Raw genomic sequence first — 21,376 nt, 5'->3', positions numbered from 1 at the left:
GATGGCGGTGAAATCGTACGGAGTTTGCGTATAATGTAAGAACACAATTATACCCTGTATTTTTTTTTGTATCTATTTTATAAACAAGAGTTATTTTCCTATGTTCGAGATGGTCATAATTTTTTTTTTAAATCAATGTTTTTGTGATTTCGTGCGGTAAAACATCCGGAAATGAGTTCTTCCGCATTCGTCGGAAATAAGTAGTGGGAAAAGAAGCGAGGTCGTTCGAAGTTGTTCAAAGCACACGGCTGTGTTGGCAGAGAGGAGGTCCTTCCGAGAGGTCTGCGCCTCGATATGGGGCTCGGCGTGTGCGGTCAGTGCCGTGGTCAACCAAAACGTGTCGTTCGTTCGATGAAGAAATGTTGGTTTCTTTGTGCGCGTTAAACAAATTTGTTCAATAACATGAGGCACTTATTTACAGACCCATTTAGGTGCTTTAACGATCGATTTTTTATCAGCTAATAACAATGAGCAATGCACGGACGGTTTGCTTTATTGTAAACTGAAGGACCGCAAGAGTTGCAGAGTGGATATTATTGAAAGTTTCGTGGAAATCCGGTTCGAGGTGAGTGTCATTTATTATCAAATAAATCGTAATTGCGCGTAACAACGGTGTGTATACGTATCGTGGACTGCTTCGGGGTAAACAGTCTTTGTTTTAAGAATTTCCTTTTGTTTCGTCACAACCGCAAACTAAACTGTTTATTAAACCGTTTGTAATGTTCATCGTTTCGAGAAACGGGATCGTGTTATTGACATCTTCAAGGTCATTCAAATAATCTATGTAGAAGACCTACTCAATACAGTCTTATTTTTCGTTTCCACTTTTACATCAACCAATGATGATTATTGGTATTAGAAAATCGGTATTTGCCAACTTTTTCACCGATTAGGTCAAGGGCTTCGTTACCTAGCAACATATGGAAATTTCACAACTTATCGAATATCCACCGACTCATACAAATTGCCAAATACATTTTTTTTATATTAGACATAATTTTTAACAATTTTTACTCATTCTCGTTATCTATTTGCGTTGGTGTACACAATGGGAAAGAGCCCCAGAGAAAGCGACTCTTGGTTCTGAAGTTGCGTAAGTTAAGTTTGCAAAACTGTTATTAGAAAGTGTATTCCATCTAATGAATTTTGATAATTTTGTATTTCGGGCACATTTAAAAAAAAATTTTTATTTAATTTGATTCATAAATATTTATTAGCTGAGTGGGATGTTATCATGATGTAAAAATATTTCAACACAAATTATTTTTTTAGATAGACACTTTTGGCCTAGGACAGCCCTTTTTTAAGAAACTACTTCGTACTTATTTTTCAACATAAATAAAAATGACTGTGAATAGTACGACGAGTGGTCACCCTACAACTGGGGATGGTTCCGTTACAAGAAGAGGCCACAGGAGGCAAGAATCAATGTATGCAATGACCGGTTTATATTCGGAGGGGGTTCCCGAAGAAGAAACAACAGCGGAAACGGAAACGGAACCAACTAAACCACCCCTGCCACCGACAAATTATTGCCATGACACCGTCGTGAAGTGTCATAGCAGGAATCCTTCAACTGGATTTGACAGGTAAAATATTTAATATTGTCTATACTTTATTTTTTAATTTGGAGGAGTAAAATAAAAAGTCACGTTTACACAGTGTAATTTTTGGCAGGAATTTTAATACCAAAACTGTAGTTATATATATATATATATTAAGTTGCATGTTTTTATTGAACTAAAACTAGAACTATCTACTAGACTTAGAACTAGAAACATTCGGGTTTAGCCTCACGTCTCTCAAGACGGCTAAACCCGAATAATTCTAGTTCTAGGTCTTGTGTTAGTTCTAGTTTTACACTATCACTAGAACTAACACAAGACTTAGAACTAGCATAATTCGGGTTTAGCCATACTAAATCCGAATGTTTCTATTCGGCCGGAAACATCTCGAATTTTCCCAGTGTAATTTTTGCTTAAAACAAACCAATAGCAACCTTTCTTTTTGGCGCTTCAATTTGAAAACACTCGCCCGAATTAAAAAATAAAGTATAGTAACCTATATTTGGTTATGATTAATATAATTTAAAATTGTAGAGATAAAGCGACACGTAGTGCTTTATATATCGAAACGCCAGCTGTGATAATAAAGGATGCAAAAGAATGTGGAATACTCAAGTGCCGACCAAGTTTCATACAAAAATATGCCGGTATAAAGGTATAAAAAAAAGTATTAATTAAATCCTTTATGAATATAATTAATTTTTTCTAAATTTCCAGTGTTTTGTTTTACTGTTATCGTTCCTGGTAACCCTTCAACAAGCCTTGAGTTCGGGTTACATAAACTCTGTGATAACGACGATAGAAAAACGATTCGACATCCCTTCGAGTCTATCCGGTTCGATCGCGTCGTCTTACGAAATCGGGAATGTGATAACGGTGATTTTCGTCAGCTATTTGGGCAGTCGAAGACACATTCCTGTTTGGATCGGAGTTGGAGCGGTGATTATGGGAATCGGTTCGCTAATTTTTACAATACCGCACTTTATTTCCGAAGAGCACGGGAGCGGTGCAAACGCTAATGCAACCGCTGAAAATATGTGCCGGGTAGTTTCGGTTAGAGAACAAGACATGGGATTAGGACGATTATCGTCGGGCTTATCGTCGCCTAATTTAGGACCACACAACAATTTGCGAGGAGATAATTGTATAAAAGGGACCCCATCAACTACAATTCCAGTGCTTCTTTTCGTTTTAGCACAGTTATTATTGGGTTGTGGTGGGTCTCCTTTGTTTACTTTAGGAACGACATACGTTGATGATCACGTTAAATCAGATAGTTCGTCAATGTATATTGGTTGTATGTACAGTATGGCTGCATTTGGACCTGTGTTAGGATTCTTATTGGGGGCTTATTTATTATCGTTTCATGTAGATTCATTTTCAAATTTAATTGATATAGGTGAGATTGAAATGTTTTGGTGATACAATCTCAAGATGAATTTTTTTAGGTCCTGGTGATCGCCGTTGGGTTGGAATGTGGTGGGGTGGATTTCTTTTAAGCGGAGTCCTTCTGCTTTTAGTTTCCATACCATTTTTTTCTTTCCCGAAAGTGTTGTCAGTTGAAAAGGAACGCAAACGACTTACAGAAAAAACTGCCACTGTAACTAGCACTAATTCTATTGTACCTACACAAAAACCATCTGGTAATACTACTAATGATTCTGGATATGGAAAGGATATTAAAGGTATATCATGCATTAATATTCGGCGTTATAAAATATGTTTATAATAAAAAAATTTAGATATTCCCCGTTCAATGTGGCGTTTAGCTTGCAACCCCGTTTATATTGTAACGTGTCTTGGAGCCTGCATGGAACTCGTTATTGTATCCGGATTTGTTGTATTCTTACCAAAGTACTTAGAAACACAATTCAGATTAGGTAAAAGTCAAGCTAGCGTTTTCACAGGTAAAATTTTTTTCTGTTTTATAATTCTTTTTAATACGCCTTTTTTTTAGGTTCAATAGCTATTCCAGGAGCTTGTATAGGAATCTTTATGGGCGGTTGGATCTTACAAAAAATGGAGCTCCGCCCGAAAGGTGCGGTGCAATTCGTTTTGATCTCAAACACGATGTGCCTGCTTTGTTACGCGTTACTCTTCTTCCTTGGTTGTGACAATCTAAAAATGGCCGGCACAACCATTCCGTATTTTAATAGCACGCTCGCCGAACCGTTCGAAGTCAATCTAACGTCATCATGCAATTTTGGTTGCGAATGCACGACGAATGACGTCGAACCGGTTTGTGGTAACAATGGCTTAACGTACTTTAGCCCGTGTCACGCGGGCTGCACGTCGATACTTAGATCTAATTATACCAACTGTGCCTGTAAGACAATTTTCCATAAAAAAAATTATTTTCCAAAACGATTTCATTTACATTTTAGGTATTCATGGAAATATGAGCTTAATTGGTGGCACAACTTCCGCTATGTCAATATCAAGAGACGACTACGCTGAAGTTACTGTAGTCCCAGTTGCAACAGCTGGGCCATGTAATTCTTCGTGTCACACAATTTACCCATTTTTAATACTTTTATTCTTTATGACGTTTATAGTTGCAATTACACAAATGCCACTATTAATGATAGTACTTAGGTATTTATATTATATTTAAAAAACTGGTTTTATGGCTTAATATTATTTTATACATACAGTATTTTATACATACAGTATGCAACCAATATCACAGTATTGGTATTGCAATACGCAAATCGCGTATTGTGTTGCATACTTGCAATGATGACGTCGGGTACGATAATTAATTAATTAACACACTGCACTTATTAATGGTATCACTCGGGATTCGGAGCCTGAAACCAAGTCAACCTTGCTTGAAGTTTATGGAAGAAATAATTTCCGCCCTAAGTATTAATCATAATACTTGAGATTGTAACTTTGTTATTTTAAATATCATAGTATGATTTTTCTTGCATATTCCGATCCCCCTTTAAAAATTACATCGACTTTAACAAGGATTGTTGATACTTAATGCCTTTATTTTTTGAGTTATTTCACTTTAAACGATTTTTAAGTGATTATTAATTTATTCTTATATTTCTAAAATTTTAATTAACACGTGTTATAACAATTCAGAAGCATCAAGATTTTCCTAAAAAGAGATGAGAAATAATTTTGCCATAAAATCATTTTTAAAAAAATTAATTAAATTTTTTTTAACAAAATTATTTTTGTATTTTTAAGATCTGTAAGTGAAGAAGAACGTTCATTCGCATTAGGAATGCAATTTGTTATATTTCGTCTCTTTGGATATATCCCAGCGCCGATTTTATTCGGGAATTTAATAGATTCAACGTGCCTCCTTTGGAAAAGTTCATGTGATGAAAAAGCCGGGCGCTGTTTACTTTACGATATCGAACAATTCCGATATCGTTATGTGGGTCTTTGTGGTGGCATTAAAATCCTGGCCCTTGGTATTTTCACTTTGGATTGGTGGTTAGTTCGTCGTCGTAAACGGCTCGATGAAACCGCTGTAATAACAGTTAATGAAGTCGTCGGTTCAATTATAAGTTTGGATAAACGTAAATATTAAAAAAAAATGTGTTGTTGATTTTTGATTAATTTTGTTTTTGTAGTGTTTGAACAAAAAAATTCACATAGACGTCACCGTCGAAATTTAAGTTCAGTATCGACGTATTCATGTCCACCGATTCCAAATCCGTCAACCATGAAGGCCTTATACTCATCTCAACGGACAATTTCTAGTCACGACTCGAAACAGAATAAAGTTGATTTGAGTCTGTCGCTGAGGAGAGAAATAAAACCGATCGTCGACGTCGAAAAAAAATTAGATGAAGAAGAGAAAAAAGTTGATCTAGAATCTGCAAACACCGCCGCGGAATAGTTTCTAATGAATAAAAATAAAAGAAGGGTAAAACTATTTTTTATTTTTTTAGTGTTGCAAATTTGTCAATTAGATGTATCTATTGTACCCGTATTATTCGTTTACTCACATATAACTGAGATAATTTAATCGTTTAAGTGCGATTTGATAAAAAATTCGTTATCAAAAAATAATAATGCGAACAAAGGAGATATTGTATAATCAATAAAAAACTTTAGTGTGCTATAATTTAAACTTAATTCTCGAGTTTCTCATATTATAGCTAAAGCATGCTAAAGTTTCTTTTTATTGAAAATGCTATATGCTGAATCTCAACATCACTAACAAAAAAATTAGATCTTATCGCCGTTTTTAATTTTATTTTTTAATTAATTTAATTTTTTTTTCACTAAATTAATTTTTTTTTTCTTTATTAATTTTAATTTGTAAGGTTTTAATTAAAAAAATTGTAGGTGCGGCCCTGAACAAAAAAGAATATATAAACTATATTTTTGTACGTTAAAAACGTTACTTTTACTCACAACAACCGCAACGCATCTCACTATTACTAGTCCTATCTATGCAACTATTTCTTTTTTTGATTTATTCTTTATTTTATTTTAAATGGTGTGGTATCAAAAATTATTTTTAAATAATTTTTGATATGACCACATAATCCTATTGCGGCCGTTGTTCCCCCATGTTTTACACGCTCAAGATTTTTCCAACGTGACATACGTGTAATTTTATATGTATATTACCAATAAAAAACACCTTAAAGTATACTTTATTTTTTATAATGTTAAACATTTTTTTCTTGGAAAGTAACTGCGTATAGCCTTATATAATGGAGGGAAAAAGTATATTTGTCCCTCTTTCTCGTGTGTACATTCGACTTGATTAGTACTATGGGCCAAACGGCCAAAAATACTGCCAACTTGGCATAAGGTTAAACGATTGACAATCCTGTTCTAGTAAACATTGTACGTCGCGAATCTAACTCGCTAAAATAAACGTAAAACTACTCATTTTCGGTTGTGTTTTGCTGTTTAGTGCGACCCAAACTTCTTTGAAGGTAAGTTTTATCTCCTATTACTTCGAATTCATCGAAAACTAAACATATATATTTTGATTTAGAATTATAACAATAAAAATATAAAATTAGTCGAAATCAAATATCGTATTATTGTTTTTGGTTTCGACCACAACACGAAAAATTGTTTTCGAAAAATATGAGATGTTTTGTTCTTTATTTGACTGCCCGATCTAAAAATAAATGACCACGGGACAAAACTGAACGTGACCAAGACGCACTTTGCCTAAATGGCAATAAAAATATTTTTTTTTATTAATAGAAATTTCATTAAATCAATAATTCATAGATATTTTTATGAAAACTTCATTATCTTTTAATAACACGTACTCGTTGATTCAAATCTTGTTTTTATCGCCATTTGTACTATAGCGTTACTATGACGACCAATGTTTTTAACCAATACTGTATCGTGCTAACACAAAGCGGTTTTATAGAATTGATTAAAAAAATTAAAATTTTTTCTTGGTTTTTAACACAACATCAAATCATATATAAAATTGGTGTTCACTTTGATTTTGGGTTGGGTTTGGAATTTCTGGAAATCTTTGATTTCTTATTCTTACATCTTAAGCAATCACAATCTCTAAGAGTAACTCTTATGGCATTATATTGTTAAAAAATACAAATATTGTACATAAACTGATGGTGAGTTGCGGATAACTTCTCCAGAAACTTTATTTATCATGAAATTCTTACTAAAATAAGTGAATTTGAAGTCTGATCATAAGATAATCAAGTCTGATCCTTATTATTAGAAGTATACATATTGCGTATTAGACGTATACGCGGAATCATTCAGAACTGTTCGGAACTACACAACTCTTGAACTTATTGACAGATATGACTTTCATTTGTCGCCTTTAATGCGTAGCCTCACTTCTTGCTGCCGTATAGAGTTTAGCTAAGACTTCCTTGACGACGTGGTGTGATTCATGACTTAAAAAATATCGTCTCGTTGGTATCAACTGGGAGTGCTTAAGGCCATCTCCTTGCTTAGGCCTGGAGAGCGTGTGAAATTTAAATTTTTGGTCCTTGATATTCTTCGATTATATCATCCTTTTAATCCGGGACTCTATGATTTTAGTCAAGACTTTGTGCACAGCAAAAGAAGAATGAATACGAATATGAGGAAGATGAGTAAAAAGTTTAAAATGACGTCATATAAATCGTTGAAGGAGTCAACAAGAGATGGAGTTGATAAAACATTAAGGTTGGTAAAGGAGGTAATTGGTATATTTTAATACTTTCGTGATTACGTTATAAAGGATGTTTTATTGAGATTTATATTGACACATTTTAAGCAATATTTAATAAAATTTTATATAAAATCATATTGTTATTTTGGTTTGCATCAAATGATGATGAATCATTTGTTATTTACACATCGATTTAGTACATGCATATAAAAAGATAATGAGATATGGCGTCATATAAATTGTTTCTGAGAAAATCAAGAGATGGAGCTGTGCGACGTCACTGGCAACCATTTTGAATTGTCGACGAGTTGGACTATAGAGATTTCAGTCAAGTGTCGGTCGCCGTGCGAGCTAAAGCGTTTTTTTCTCTCCCGCAATTGTCGTGCAATTTCAAAGGGCTTTTAGTCAACTCCATTTTCAATGTGTATGGCTAGTGCAGTAAGTAAATGAATTTTGATAAATATTTTAAGTATACTCGAATATAGTATAATTAAGTAAACGGGTATACGATGGATTGGAGAGCTAAAAAAAGGGGAATAATTACAAAAAAAAAAAAAGAGAAAATGGGAGAGGTAAAATATTTTTTTTCTTTTAACTTTAGACGTGGGGGGAAACGATGTAGAGAGAGACTCCAAAAATATCTCCTCCGCGTATCCAAAGCCCCCGGCGATTTTGACTGGCAGTTATTTAAAATCCCGAACCGTTCCTGCTGGAAATCGCCACGGCAGGAATGGTTTCGCAACGTTGAACAACGCGTTCTCAGAAAACTCGTTCGATCCTGTTCAATTCCCAATCGAAATATATCAGTAATATCTTTCCATTTTTTTTGTTACAAATAAATAAAATAAGACTGATAAAAAAATATTCAAGAGGACAATCGTATTCTCAGTACAATTGTCATCACTCGACTTTAATAACATTTTGCTTTTGCGTCAGTTGTTGCTCGACCTTGTTTCAACAAAAGTCGTTCCGTCGATTGTTGAATAGTTACGTCACTATCTCTTCGAGAATATATTAATAAAAAAAATTAAAAGGATCAGATATTAATTGCAATTACACATATTATTTTAAAAAAATAAAAAAATCTTGAGTATACTTTGACCGTGATTTATCTTTAATCATATTAATGTTATATATATATATATCTCATTTTTTATATCTTGATATAAATCAAATGATTAATATTAAACAAACATCATCGATTTATTCCCATCACAAAGATTTGTTCGTTAAAACAACTTTTAATATTTCATCATATTTTAGCGAAGTAATTGAAAAACTATTTAATGAGTAATTTGATAAAACGAATGGAATCTGCGAAAAAAATTTGTTTGAACTTAAGATAAGATTCCTACAATTTCGATTTTTTTCTTATCGATTGTTCGTATTAAACTTAACCTTTGTTTCGCAAGCCGATTTCGGTATTAATAATAATTGCAAATTATAACTCAAGGATGTGATCTTGACGTCACTCCAGATCATCGATTTCGGTGACGATGATGCAAATGATAGGGGATTTTTATTATGTTTATATAAATACAGTAAAACCTCGTTTATTTATTAGTCCATCCATATTTAATCCATTAAATTAAAAGAAGTGAACCCCAAAAATGAAGTTAGAAAGTTACCGACAACTCTCTCCATAACTCCCGGAACTTTCCAAAATGTTCCTGGACTTATAAACAAACTATTAATACAATATTTGTTAATAATACAAAAATTCGATTCTGAAGGTGCGATGACCTCGGAGATTCTTTACCCCTTGTATTTTTCTTTTATTACGGTCGCGACCTCCCCTCCGGACAATGTTCTTCTTTTTTCTTTCTAAACGCGCAATAATGCAACGTGAAGAATCAAATTGAAACTGAACTAACGATGCGTCTCTTTGTTTGTTTTGCAGTTATTTGGTGAGACAGTTCTCGCATACATGGAGTTCCACTTGGATAGCGCGGAGTACTGCCAGGCCCAACACAAATAAAGAGATCCACTAGTCTTTTTTAACTAAAAGAAATATATATTTGTTTATTATTCTTATAGTTAGACGCAGTTGATCGAATTGTACGTACCTTTGTAACCAAATACAGCCACACGTAAGTGAAGATTTATTTAAAAAATTCGTATTAATAAAGTTATAAATTTTTTTTATTTACATCAGAGTTTTCCGAAATCGAAAAGCTTGCTGGGGTATTGCATATCAAAATAAAAAAAAGAAGTAAAAAAAACACTAACAACAACAGTGTAACTGGGAGACATTAACCAATTTTATCGTTTTACACTTAGAAATTCAAAAAGACTGATCGACCGACACTCATTCTAAAAAAAATTACATAACTCGCGGGACGGGCTCTCGGTAAATTAGTGACAAAGTGCTCCTCGCGAATCCCGCCAACATGCGCCAAAAGGATATTAGGCCAGCTCCGGCTGAGATCGAGCACAAGGGGTTCAAATTCCTTATCACAGACAGACCCTCAGATCAGAGTATTCACACCTACATCCAGGTAAGAAATTTAACTACCTGACTTGAAAACCAAATTTTTCCGTTAGTTCTGTCTAACACAAACATTTTATGTAATATTATTTTTTGGGTTATATTTTGAAAAGGAATTGAAGCGTCATAATGTGAGCGCAGTTGTGAGGGTTTGTGAACCATCGTACCAAATTGATGAGCTCAAGAACCAAGGTATTGTGGTTTACGATCTCGAGTACGACGATGGGACCTTCCCACCTAACCAAGTCGTCGAGGAGTGGTTTAAACTCATCAAAAAGCACTTCCATGATAGTCCCGATGCGTACGTTGCCGTTCATTGCGTTGCGGGACTTGGTAGGGCTCCCGTTATGGTCGCTTTGGCTTTAATTGAGCTAGGACTTAAGTACGAAGAGGCAGTTGAACTTATCAGAGAGTAAGTTTGTTTTGATGGTAAACTGTAAAGAACGAACATATAGCTTGTTTATTTTTGTTGTGTAATAGAAAACGTAGAGGAGCGATAAACGCAAAGCAGCTGGCATTTTTAGAAAAATACCGTCCGAAGTCGAGACTCAAGCAGAAGAACGGCTACAAGAGCTCGTGCTGCGTGCAGTAAAACTATCCAATCCCACGACAGTGTTCATCGATAACCAATATTAATTTTAGCACTATACTTACTTGATTGATATATCTCTGTGGTAACCGAGACAAACTAAAAGTATTTTTCGGAGGCGAAAATGTAAAAAAAAATTATATCTATATAAATATATATACACTCACCGAACGCCGAAGTGACGGATGAGCTGGAGACGCGTCTGCATGTGGCATTGACCCAAGTTTCGTTAACGTTTGCTGTAGCCGCGATAGCTTGGTCATTTCTGTTATCCCATTTTAAACATTTTTTACTTCTGTGCTAAACTATGAATTGCGATATTTTAACGACATCCGGTATTAGTGATACAAAAAATAATTTTTCTCCTCAATGCCCGTATACGAAGAATTTAACAGTTTACGCAGAATTGACCTGGTAGATAAATATATATTACTGTCTCCATTTTATTATATTTTTATTTTGTAAATGTATCGAACAGTGTAATTTTAGATTGGAAATAATGATGTGGAATAAACAGTATAACGTGTTTTTCTTATTTCGTTATACCCGGGGTATTAATTAATATTTAGTAGAAAAAAAATGTTCTGGCTTAATAATTTGTTTAAGCGCCATCTATTTATAACCTAGCAATGTAATGACCAGATTGGTTTGGAACTCGACTTAATAAAATAATTTTAGTTTCGCTGGAGAATAAAAGATGTCGCTGTTTTTTTTATGTAAGTTAATTTTTTTAAAGAATTTATGTTATTTGTTGGTGCATAACATTTAAAATTAAATAAAAATTTTTGAAAAATAAATCTTTAATTATGAAACCCTTCTTTAACCCTTTCAGAACAATATGGAGTTACTCATTATAATATTACAGCTTCAATTTTTTTAATTTCCCTATGAACAGTATTGAAATGGAATTCAAGATTATCTTCCTAATTGTTGTTTGTATCAAAATATTTTTCAAATAAAACTTGTTAAGAATTAAACAAGGAACAACTGTTGTAGGCACCATTTTTAAAAATTATCAATTTTTTAATTTCTCTGTGATCAGTATAGAAACTTAATTTAAGATTATCTTCCTAATTATTGCTTGTATCAAAATATTTTTCAAATAAAACTTGTTAAGAATTAAACAAGGAACAACTTTTGTAGGCACCATTTTTTAAAATTATCAATTTTTTAATTTCCCTGTGAACAGTAAGAAACTTAATTTAAGATTATCTTCCTAATTATTGCTTGTATCAAAATATTTTTCAAATAAAACTTGTTATGAATTAAACAAGGAACAACTTTTGTAGGCACCATTTTTTAAAATTATCAATTTTTTAATTTCCCTGTGAACACTATAGAAATGGTATTCAAGATTATCTTCCTAATTATTGTTTGTATCAAAATATTTTTCAAATAAAACTTGTTAAGGATTATACAAGGAACAACTTTTGTAGGCACCATTTTTTAAAATTATCAATTTTTTAATTTCACTGTGAACAGTAAGAAACTTAATTTAAGATTATCTTCCTAATTATTGCTTGTATCAAAATATTTTTCAAATAAAACTTGTTAAGAATTAAACAAGGAACAACTTTTGTAGGCACCATTTTTTAAAATTATCAATTTTTTAATTTCCCTGTGAACAGTAAGAAACTTAATTTAAGATTATCTTCCTAATTATTGCTTGTATCAAAATATTTTTCAAATAAAACTTGTTATGAATTAAACAAGGAACAACTTTTGTAGGCACCATTTTTTAAAATTATCAATTTTTTAATTTCCCTGTCAACAGTATAGAAATGGAATTCAAGATTATATTCCTAATTATTGTTTGTATCAAAATATTTTTCAAATAAAACTTGTTAAGAATTAAACAAGGAACAATTTTTGTAAATTATCAATTTTGTAATTAATGACAAGTACTTTTGGAGATATTAAGTCGATTCCATACTTAATGAACACTTGTATATATACAATTAAAATTTTAAATGAAAAGAATAACAAATTAAGAAAAGAAAAAGTTTGGTTTTGATATAAGCTTTATTTACAATACGAATAGTTGATGATAGAGACTAAAAAACATGTAAAATGAATAAATATCTCGCAATACTTAACGACCGGAAGGGAGAATGTTGTCGCAGTAAGCTTTCAGGCTTGGCTTCCAGTTAGGTTTGTACTGCAAAGAAGAGGGGAAACCGTTCCGCACAACGTCACAATGAACATAACAAAACTATTTATATCGAATATATCACATTCCTACATACATTTAATAATGTACTTGTATATGTATGTATGTATATATATTTATATTATCAGCACCTTGACATTTTTTATTCACTGGAACACAGTTTTTTAAGATAATAATAATGTTAACACGGAATGCAGATATGATCGGATTTTTTTGTTAATAACTATGTACAGGTGGCCGATCCGGCCGTTCAAATACTGTTGCTGACAATGCCCAACCGCTCTCGATATACGATCGATGCCAACCTTCGTACGGCTGACTACCAAATAAAAATTAAGTTGACTTCTTGGAATGCTTGTTTCTAAGCAAAAACTATGTGACTAGAAGTGGAAAAATATGCTTGTTTTTTTGCTGACCGGCGATGTAAATAAGGGATCAACAAGTGTTCCGATACGATAATTTTTGTATGTATTGGGACACTCGTATGTGAATGCAGTCAACGTAATTTCGCTTTGATGTCGATTTCGGGAGACGAATACCGGATATGGCTTAACCGTTAAACGCGACACGTTTAGTAGATCTGATAGCAAAACCTATACGATAATAGTAACGCTAAAACACAAGTACGATTATTACGCTAGCTAGAAAAAAGAGTAACATTGCCTACATAATAAACTTTGGAAACACACTTAAAAACAACTAAGTAATAAAAAAGAATTTCGACAAGTTTCGCCGAGGAATGCAAGAAGATAGACGACGACTGTTTCGGTTTTATTTATTCTTATTTTTTTTTGATAACAATAACAGTTGTTCTGATTGTCGCAAGTTGGGTAAGACGAGAAATTCAACTGTCTGCTTTATATGTGAACGTCGACATTATGCAAAACATTTTATTATTGCACAAATTTGCACCAGAGGCTGACCCGTTTACGATAAAACCCCCCCAGTTCAACTAGCCCATTTCTGCCTTCATCTAGCAACTACAGCTGCTAAGTAAAAAATAAGTTATCTTAAGTCGCGGATTTAGGGAGGACATAATCGTTCGGAACAGCCTCCGCTCTTTGGTTTAGGCGTAGTTAACGTTAACGAACTATAAAAAATCAAAATTAATAGGCGTTTGCTGTCAGTTTCTTCGATAAGAATCACTTAGAATTGCCGCGAAGGTGACAGCGAACGGATTTTTTTCTTAGGCTCGACTTTCGTTCATTCATTTGTCCATCGCTTTAGTTTCAATTTTTTAACAGACAAATCAACGTACGCAAGACAAGAAACGCGCGAACAAAGATTTGTTTTGGACGAACAATAACAATCATCGTTAATGCTAAGGAACGTACTGATATCGCAAAATAACCAATAGTAACACGAAGATTTATAACTCCTCAATTGTAGCACCGTGATTCAACCATCTTATTGGAATGTTTTTGGAGTATGGATATTTTATGCAATTGGCTTGTACAAGCTATGATATGATTGATTCTAGCAAAAAAAGTTTAGTTTAGTAAAATTTAATTATAATTGGGAAAAATTTACCTTGACAAACCAATTTGGATAAAATGCAAGAATTAACCACAATAGAGAACAATGAGATGGCGGATTCCGTAGAAAATTTATTGTTACTTTTGGTTATTTTGTGTTGATGCTTTCCGATGAGAACCTGGATTTTACAGAACAGAGCGTACGCACTATGACGACGAGTACCAATTTGCGGGGGCGGCGGGTGCACTTTTTCCGGGATGGTACAGGTGAAAACCCGCTCCCGTAGTACCGTGGTGATAAAATTGGGGTTGTTCTACGTATGAATACACCTGGGGTTTTAAAGGGAGTGGCCCATCAGGATACTGATGGCGTAAAACATCTTGATAGATAGGGTTCTCAAATGTTACTCCACCATGGAGTTGCTGATGCTTATCCCGTGGTGAGACGCTGGACGGAGGAGTCATGGCCGTGTGGTAATCCCCTGAATACGTGGTGGAATAATTTTGGTGTTGCGATAGCAAAAACTGGTGATCATTATATGATGAAGAGCTTTCGCTTCCAGGGGGAGTGGGAAGTGGTCCCGCTTGTGTATCACCGGTATAATAAGTGGTACTTCCTGTTCTTGTGGAACCGCTACCGCTTATACCGTGAACGTTAGCACGGATAACACTCTCACGATTGGCATAAAGTTGTCTAAGAAGAGCTGAAGCTGGTAAAGGCCCTTGTTGTTGTAACTGTTGATGTGCCCCAATCCATTGGATAGTTGTTCGTTGCTGCTTTAAAAGAGCGTCTGTGCTAAAGTCTGTTGGTTGATGAATCGGGGATTTACACGCCGGAAGATGTTTGGACATAGCGTTCTCGAGATCTTTAACAGACGTCCCGGATTCTTCGATAGATTTTGGTGACGTCGATTCGGGTACGGGTCGGGAAATTCCCGTCGAATGACAAGACGTGGACGGGGGACTAAGAACGACGTTTCTCCGAGGTGACTCCTCGTCGTCGGAAGATCCGGAAGTGGTCTCGGTGAGTTTCCTCTTGTTCCCTCTACCAACACCGGTTGATTTTCTTCGGGTGCCATCCGCTGTTGCTGCAAGATGAGCTACTTCATCCGTTGTCGTGGTGCCGGTTCGTTCGGAATCATCGGCTTGGGTGCGGTCGTCTCCATTCTGTCGAGGGTCTTGAGGAGGGTTGGATGGTCCTCCGCTAGTGCGCCCATCTTAGCACATAGATACGACATTTAGAGATAGTTAATACAGGCGGTACGGCAACGTACCTCCTCGATCCGCATCCGGGGACCCGTTTTCCGGGTCATTACCGCTTGGGTCCTCTCGCTTTACCGTCCTCGTGCTGTCCTCCATTTGGCAACAGTCCATTATTAGGTTTTCGTACTCTCGACCACTAAAAAAATGATTTTCTTAAACAAAATTAATATTAAAAAGAAATACCATTACCTTATTACGTAATTTACGCAAATAATATTTTGTTCGTCAGCATTTTTTGTATTGCACACTACGGTTGCGCAAGTCTGCACCCAAGTATAACCGCCACTTTTATTCATTAGCCGGTAATAATGAGTCAAAACTTGTCCTTTATTTATCACTAAAAATAAAAGTTTGCAATAAAAAATATTTTTCATTTCGCTTTTTAACTTACAATCAACATGGCACTTCCTCAATTTATTCGCATCCTCACCATGGCACAGTGTGTATAAATTTCTTCCCGTTAATTCATCGGCTGAGTAATCAAGGAGATCGGAAACTTTCGGTTCACAATGCGCTATCCGAAAATCGAAATTAATCCGCGTTACGAACATATCCGATTCAAGTCTGATTTCGTGGACGCTAGGAGGCGGCAGAGCGATCGCGAGGGCTACCATACCAAGGAGGGGTGGCTGTGATTTTCGAGAATGTGAAAATGTGTATTGAGGTCGCAGTCTGCACAACATTAGAACCACCTAAAAATTAATATATTAATTTAAAACAATTAATTTAAAATTTTGTTTTAAACTTACTCTATACCCTGAGGATTTGAAATGGCAACCTCTCTTGGTTAACGTTGATTTCATGCGTACACAAAATGCTCTATCTAAGCCTCTGTATGTGGGATTACTTCCTAATGTCATTACAGTAGAAACTGAAAAATGAATTAATAAATTAATTAATACTTACATCATAGTTATGTGAAATCGGGACAGTTGAAGTACATCAAAACAATTCTTGACTACTCATTAAGACAAAAAAGTCAAAATTATTTAAAACATTACAAGATGGATGAATTTAAAACGTGTATGACACGATAAATGCGTCAAAACAATTTTTGAACCGGTTTGAAAAACTTTGCGTCTGCGCATCATCCACCAAAGTTTTTCAAACCGGTTCAAAAATTGTTTTCGACGCATTTATCGTTTCATACACGTTTTAAATTCGTCCATCTTGTAATGTTTTAATTAATTTTGACTTTTTTGTCTTAATGAGTACTCAAGAATTGTTTTGATGTATTTCAACTGTCCCGATTTCACTTAACTATGATGTAAGTAAATTTAGAGGTTGTTTTTTCTTGTTATTAGTAACTTCGTTGTTTTTTAGTAATTGTCTTTAGAAGAAACAAAGTTTCGAAATATTGCAAGTAATAATTTAGTTACTTTTTAACAGTTTTTGTGATCAAGAACTCCGCTTAACGCTTTAATAAATTAAAGCGTCATCTTTTTGTATAAATATGTAGTTAAATGTGGATATATTCACGGAGTTAAAGTAGGGATTGTTTTGTGAGTTGCCATTGAATTAATAGATGGCGTTAGGTGTGCGTTGCATTAATGGTGTAGGTGGGAAATCAAAGTTTTATTGGGTAAAGTTTTGAAATTTGTAATTTTGTATGGGGAGCGCAACGCGATAGTAATAAAAATGAGTTTACGACTCGATTTCCCAAATCGATTGTTTTCTAGGTTACCTAACGAGGGAAGTTTTTTCTTTTCAGAAGCGTAAAGGACAACAAGCGGCTAAAGAATAGAATTTATTAGTCGATTGATATGCAAAAGAGCGCGTCGACGCGGAATGCGATGTCCACATTCGTCACCCGGTGGTCACTGATTTTTTTAAATCGGCATTCAAAGCGAGTCGCGACGTGCCTTATTGAACGAAACCGACCGTTGGGAAACGTACTTACCATCAGGATTGTTTGTACCGGCGTTCGAACTTTCCTCCGAACTACTCCCCGGCGAAGCTACACTTTGGCTTTGGGCCAAACCCAAACCCAATTGTTCAGCCATCTCAGAATGATCTTGATGGTGAATGTAATCAAATATACTACTACCAGTCATCTCCACCTAGAAAAAAAATTTTTTTGCTAAGACTATAATAAATTGAAATCATAAATAAGGGGTGTAGATGTAAAGGATGTAGAGGATGTAAAGGGAGGGTTGAAATTTAAAATCATAGTTGGCTTGGAGGAGTGGACGTGCAGAACTAAGGTCGGCCATGTTTCCGCAGTTGCAAAGTCCCTATTGATTGTAACCCGGCAGTCACATTATGAATGGCGGGCACGGCGCTGCAGAGGTCTACGTGAGGAGCATTCGCCATGGGGGGCGGCGGCCGCCCCCGCGAGTGGGTGGAGGTCCGCTCCGGGCGGCCTCTCTCCGTTGCTGCTGCTGCCGTTGCCGCCACCATCAACCCGACTAAAACTCACCTGCGAAAGGCCCAAGTAAATGGACACCGTCTCCGATATGTACAAGAATCTACCATCTGCTGCTAGGGCTAATGCAAAACCATCCAAAGACTATAAAATAAAATAAAATAAAAACAATAAAGTATAACTTTTTAAATAATTATCTTATTAAAATGTTTAAATGACTTGTGTTTTCTCATCGCGTTCAGTAGCTTCTTAAAATTTTAACAATGGAGCGACCGCCGCCCGTAAACAACAACTTATATTTATTCCGGCGAGGCAGGGAGTAGATAAAAATCAGAGTTTCATTCATAAATCCATCTCGCGGCATAAGAGAAAACACATACGTTTTCTCCCTTTTTCACAAACCATCTCCTTCTAAGTAGATGAACCCCGTATGTGCAATCAAAAACCCGTCGCAATATTTCCTTATTAAACAAAGATCGTAGTTAGGGGTCGTTATCGCACCGAGACTAGGAAAAGTTTAGCGACGTAACTTAATAAATGGTATTTTCACCAGAAAGAAAATGAAAGAGTTTCATTTGTTAGGGGGAGGGAAGACGTCGCGACCAAAGCTACCTATTTAACGATTCCCATCGCGTTCAACCGGTCACTCTTTACGCGCCCCTGGGACACAAGGCAAAATTGCGCGGAAGAAACGGGAAATACGACCCCTACCTGCAGGATGTGTGTGCCTTGATGTTGCTCGAATATATCCATAGCCAATCCAGCAGCACCTCTTGCTCTTCCCGCTGTAACAATTAATATTTATTTACAAATTAAGATACATTTCAGATTCGATTTTTATTCGACTTATAAAGTTCCCTTTTTTTCTGGCAACAAAGCACCGATAATAATCACAATAATACTTATTGCTAAAATACGAGGGAATTCTTTTAGCGCCCTACACGAATCGTATATTTCCGTGGGGGGAGACGTATGAGCGACATAGTATATGGCCGGTGAAGTGTAGGGTCCATATATCGCACCGTTTTTTCTTTTTGGGGTGTTTGTCCGATATTTTTAGTTGGGATAGAGACGTCAGTCGAGAGTCGCCAGCCTTTCTCCTTTTTTAAATTCGTAATAGCGAGCCCCTTCCGCGCGCGCACGCCGACTACAAAGACGACAATTATTCGTCCTCCAGAAAGAAATATTATTTATTCCGCGCGCGCATCTAGACGCACATGAGCCTTCTGAATATTTTTAAAATGGGACACGACGCGCATTTTAAGTGCGCCCGCAAACGCCGACGTTATACTCCGACGCCCGTCGTTAGGTGTGTGAAACCATTTTTGTTTTCCAACAACAGGATAAACAATAATATTATTTTTATTTAAAAAAAAAACTATATAGGTTATATGTTTAAGGAGAAATTAATTTTGTTTTGGGAATCCCCTTAGTTAGGAAATGGAAAATAATTATATATATATCGAGAATTTCATATAACTCGCTATATATGAATGCAGAAACTACTATGCACTTACACTGTCCCACATAAAATGCAACATAGGTTAATATTACAGGCATTGGTAGAACTAACACTAGACCTATAACTAAAATCATCCGGGTTTAGCCGTCTTATGAGACGTACGGCTAAACCCGAATGATTCTAGTTCTAGGTCTTGTGTTAGTTCTAGTGATAGTGCTGGTGTAAAACTAGAACTAACACTAGACCGAGAACTAGAAACATTCGGGTTTAGCCGCACGTCTCTCAAGACTGCTAAACGCGAATTATTCTAGTTCTAGGTCTTGTGTTAGTTCTAGTTTTAATTCAATACAAATATGCAACACAGTGATATCTTATGTTACCTACCACTGTCACTAGAATTAACACTATACCCAGAACTAGAAACATTCGGACTTAGCCGCACGTCTCTCAAGACGGCAAAACCCGAATGATTCTAGTTTTAGATCTTGTGTTAGTTCTAGTGATAGTTCTAGTGCAATACTAGAACTAACACTAGACCAAGAACTAGAAACATTCGGGTTTAGCCGCACGTCTCTCAAGACGGCTAAACCCGAATGATTCTAGTTCTAGGTCTTGTGTTAGTTCTAGTGATAGTGCTAGTGCAAAACTAAAAGAAACACTAGACCGAGAACTAGAAACATTCGGATTTAGCCGCATGTCTTTCAAGACGGCTAAACCCGAATGATTCTAGTTCTAGGTCTTGTGTTAGTTCTAGTGATAGTGCTAGTGCAAAACTAAAAGTAATACTAGACCGAGAACTAGAAACATTCGGATTTAGCCGCACGTCTTTTAAGACGGCTAAACCCGAATGATTCTAGTTATTGGTCTTGTGTTAGTTCTAGTGATAGTGCTAGTGCAATACTAGAACTAACAATAGACCAAGAACTGGAAACATTCGGGTTTAGCCGCACGTCTCTCAGGAAGGCTAGTGTTAATTCTAGATTAGTTCATTAATTCAATACAAATATACAACATAGTGATATCTTATGTTAACTAGCCTAAACAATTAACATTAGACCTAAAACTAAAAATATTCAGACATGTTGCATTTTATTTGGGACAAAATAAGTTGTATATTGCATATATATATATATACATAGTTCGTTTTTTTGCTATAATACTTGTCAATGTAAATTTTTTAGGGTTTTTGTTGGTATTATCTAGGATCCTTATAAAATTTATGTTGTTTTCCTGATTTTTAGTAACATTATCAGTAACTAAATAGTTGAGGTTAAAATACTAATAAATTTTTAGATAAATACGATTTTAACGAAGTACATATTTGTTGTAAAAACGTCATACAAAGTAATTAAATAGAACAAAACACCTTTTCTAGGTAAATAAATGGCAAATAAACACCCCACAATATTTTTTATACACCTTTTCTTTTTGAATAACGAAAACTCAAACATCAGTGTGACATATATATTTCAAAACATGATAAAACAAAACTCCCTGTTTATTTTGCCAACTTTACAACAATTTGGTAGGTATTATAGAAAAAAAATGAACTATATATATATATATATATATATATATATATATAGATATAGAGTTTAAAAAGAAATAAATTTTGAATAATAATACAAAGGGTCTTAATTTTGTTTGTGAATAATATATAAATCCCCTTGGTTTGGAAATGTAAAATAATTCGATATCAATGTCAATTCATTAAGGGAGGCGGATATCTAAGCGAGAACAAATTTGTCGTAATTATTTCGACCCCTAAAGATTCAGTCGCGGAATTACACTTGTAAATTTCACCGAGTTTGGTTTACAATAAGCGCCCGGTAATTTTATTAGCCGCGGCCGCGAACGAGCGGGGAG

General features: G+C 35.0%; 3 protein-coding genes across 12 annotated transcripts in view; 2 read left to right on the top strand and 1 right to left on the bottom strand.

The window, feature by feature from the left end:
• The first annotated feature begins 78 nt into the window (after positions 1 to 78).
• Positions 79 to 6,191, top strand: LOC111425399 (solute carrier organic anion transporter family member 3A1-like). 2 transcript variants are annotated; one of them, XM_023059391.2, is made up of 10 exons: positions 79 to 565; positions 1,277 to 1,589; positions 2,100 to 2,220; positions 2,283 to 2,964; positions 3,014 to 3,250; positions 3,308 to 3,472; positions 3,523 to 3,891; positions 3,950 to 4,160; positions 4,767 to 5,104; positions 5,159 to 6,191. In XM_023059391.2, the coding sequence occupies exons 2-10, from the start codon at positions 1,345 to 1,347 to the stop codon at positions 5,425 to 5,427; spliced, it is 2,637 nt and encodes an 878-aa protein (XP_022915159.1). In that variant the 5' UTR covers positions 79 to 565; positions 1,277 to 1,344; the 3' UTR covers positions 5,428 to 6,191. The 2 variants fall into 2 exon arrangements, with proteins under 2 accessions (XP_022915159.1, XP_022915157.1); XM_023059389.2 differs by having other exon boundaries at positions 1,273 to 1,589.
• Positions 6,192 to 8,025: 1,834 nt separating this feature from the next.
• Positions 8,026 to 11,301, top strand: LOC111425401 (PRL-1 phosphatase). The gene is made up of 5 exons (XM_023059393.2): positions 8,026 to 8,136; positions 9,599 to 9,788; positions 9,854 to 10,196; positions 10,300 to 10,598; positions 10,667 to 11,301. Exons 3-5 carry the CDS (start codon positions 10,089 to 10,091, stop codon positions 10,776 to 10,778), a joined length of 519 nt encoding a protein of 172 aa, XP_022915161.1. The 5' UTR covers positions 8,026 to 8,136; positions 9,599 to 9,788; positions 9,854 to 10,088; the 3' UTR covers positions 10,779 to 11,301.
• Positions 11,302 to 12,778: 1,477 nt separating this feature from the next.
• Positions 12,779 to 21,376, bottom strand: part of LOC111425442 (PAS domain-containing protein trachealess) — a 44,353-nt gene continuing 35,755 nt past the window's right edge. For 8 of the 9 annotated variants that reach the window (XM_071198672.1, XM_023059455.2, XM_023059454.2 and 5 more), the window contains 8 exons: positions 18,760 to 18,833; positions 18,103 to 18,192; positions 17,584 to 17,743; positions 16,433 to 16,554; positions 16,075 to 16,375; positions 15,873 to 16,020; positions 15,695 to 15,819; positions 12,779 to 15,637 (listed from right to left, as the gene is read on the bottom strand). In XM_071198672.1, the coding sequence (XP_071054773.1) occupies positions 14,628 to 15,637; positions 15,695 to 15,819; positions 15,873 to 16,020; positions 16,075 to 16,375; positions 16,433 to 16,554; positions 17,584 to 17,743; positions 18,103 to 18,192; positions 18,760 to 18,833 (2,030 nt within the window). In that variant the 3' untranslated portion in view covers positions 12,779 to 14,627. The remainder of the gene's footprint in view (positions 15,638 to 15,694; positions 15,820 to 15,872; positions 16,021 to 16,074; positions 16,376 to 16,432; positions 16,555 to 17,583; positions 17,744 to 18,102; positions 18,193 to 18,759; positions 18,834 to 21,376) is intronic. The other variant, XR_011641385.1, reaches the window with a different exon arrangement.

The sequence above is a fragment of the Onthophagus taurus genome, chromosome 8, assembly GCF_036711975.1.
Source record: "Onthophagus taurus isolate NC chromosome 8, IU_Otau_3.0, whole genome shotgun sequence".
NCBI classification, from domain to species: domain Eukaryota; kingdom Metazoa; phylum Arthropoda; class Insecta; order Coleoptera; family Scarabaeidae; genus Onthophagus; species Onthophagus taurus.
Note: the sequence above shows the minus strand (reverse complement) of the source record. Positions and strands in the feature narration are given on the sequence as shown.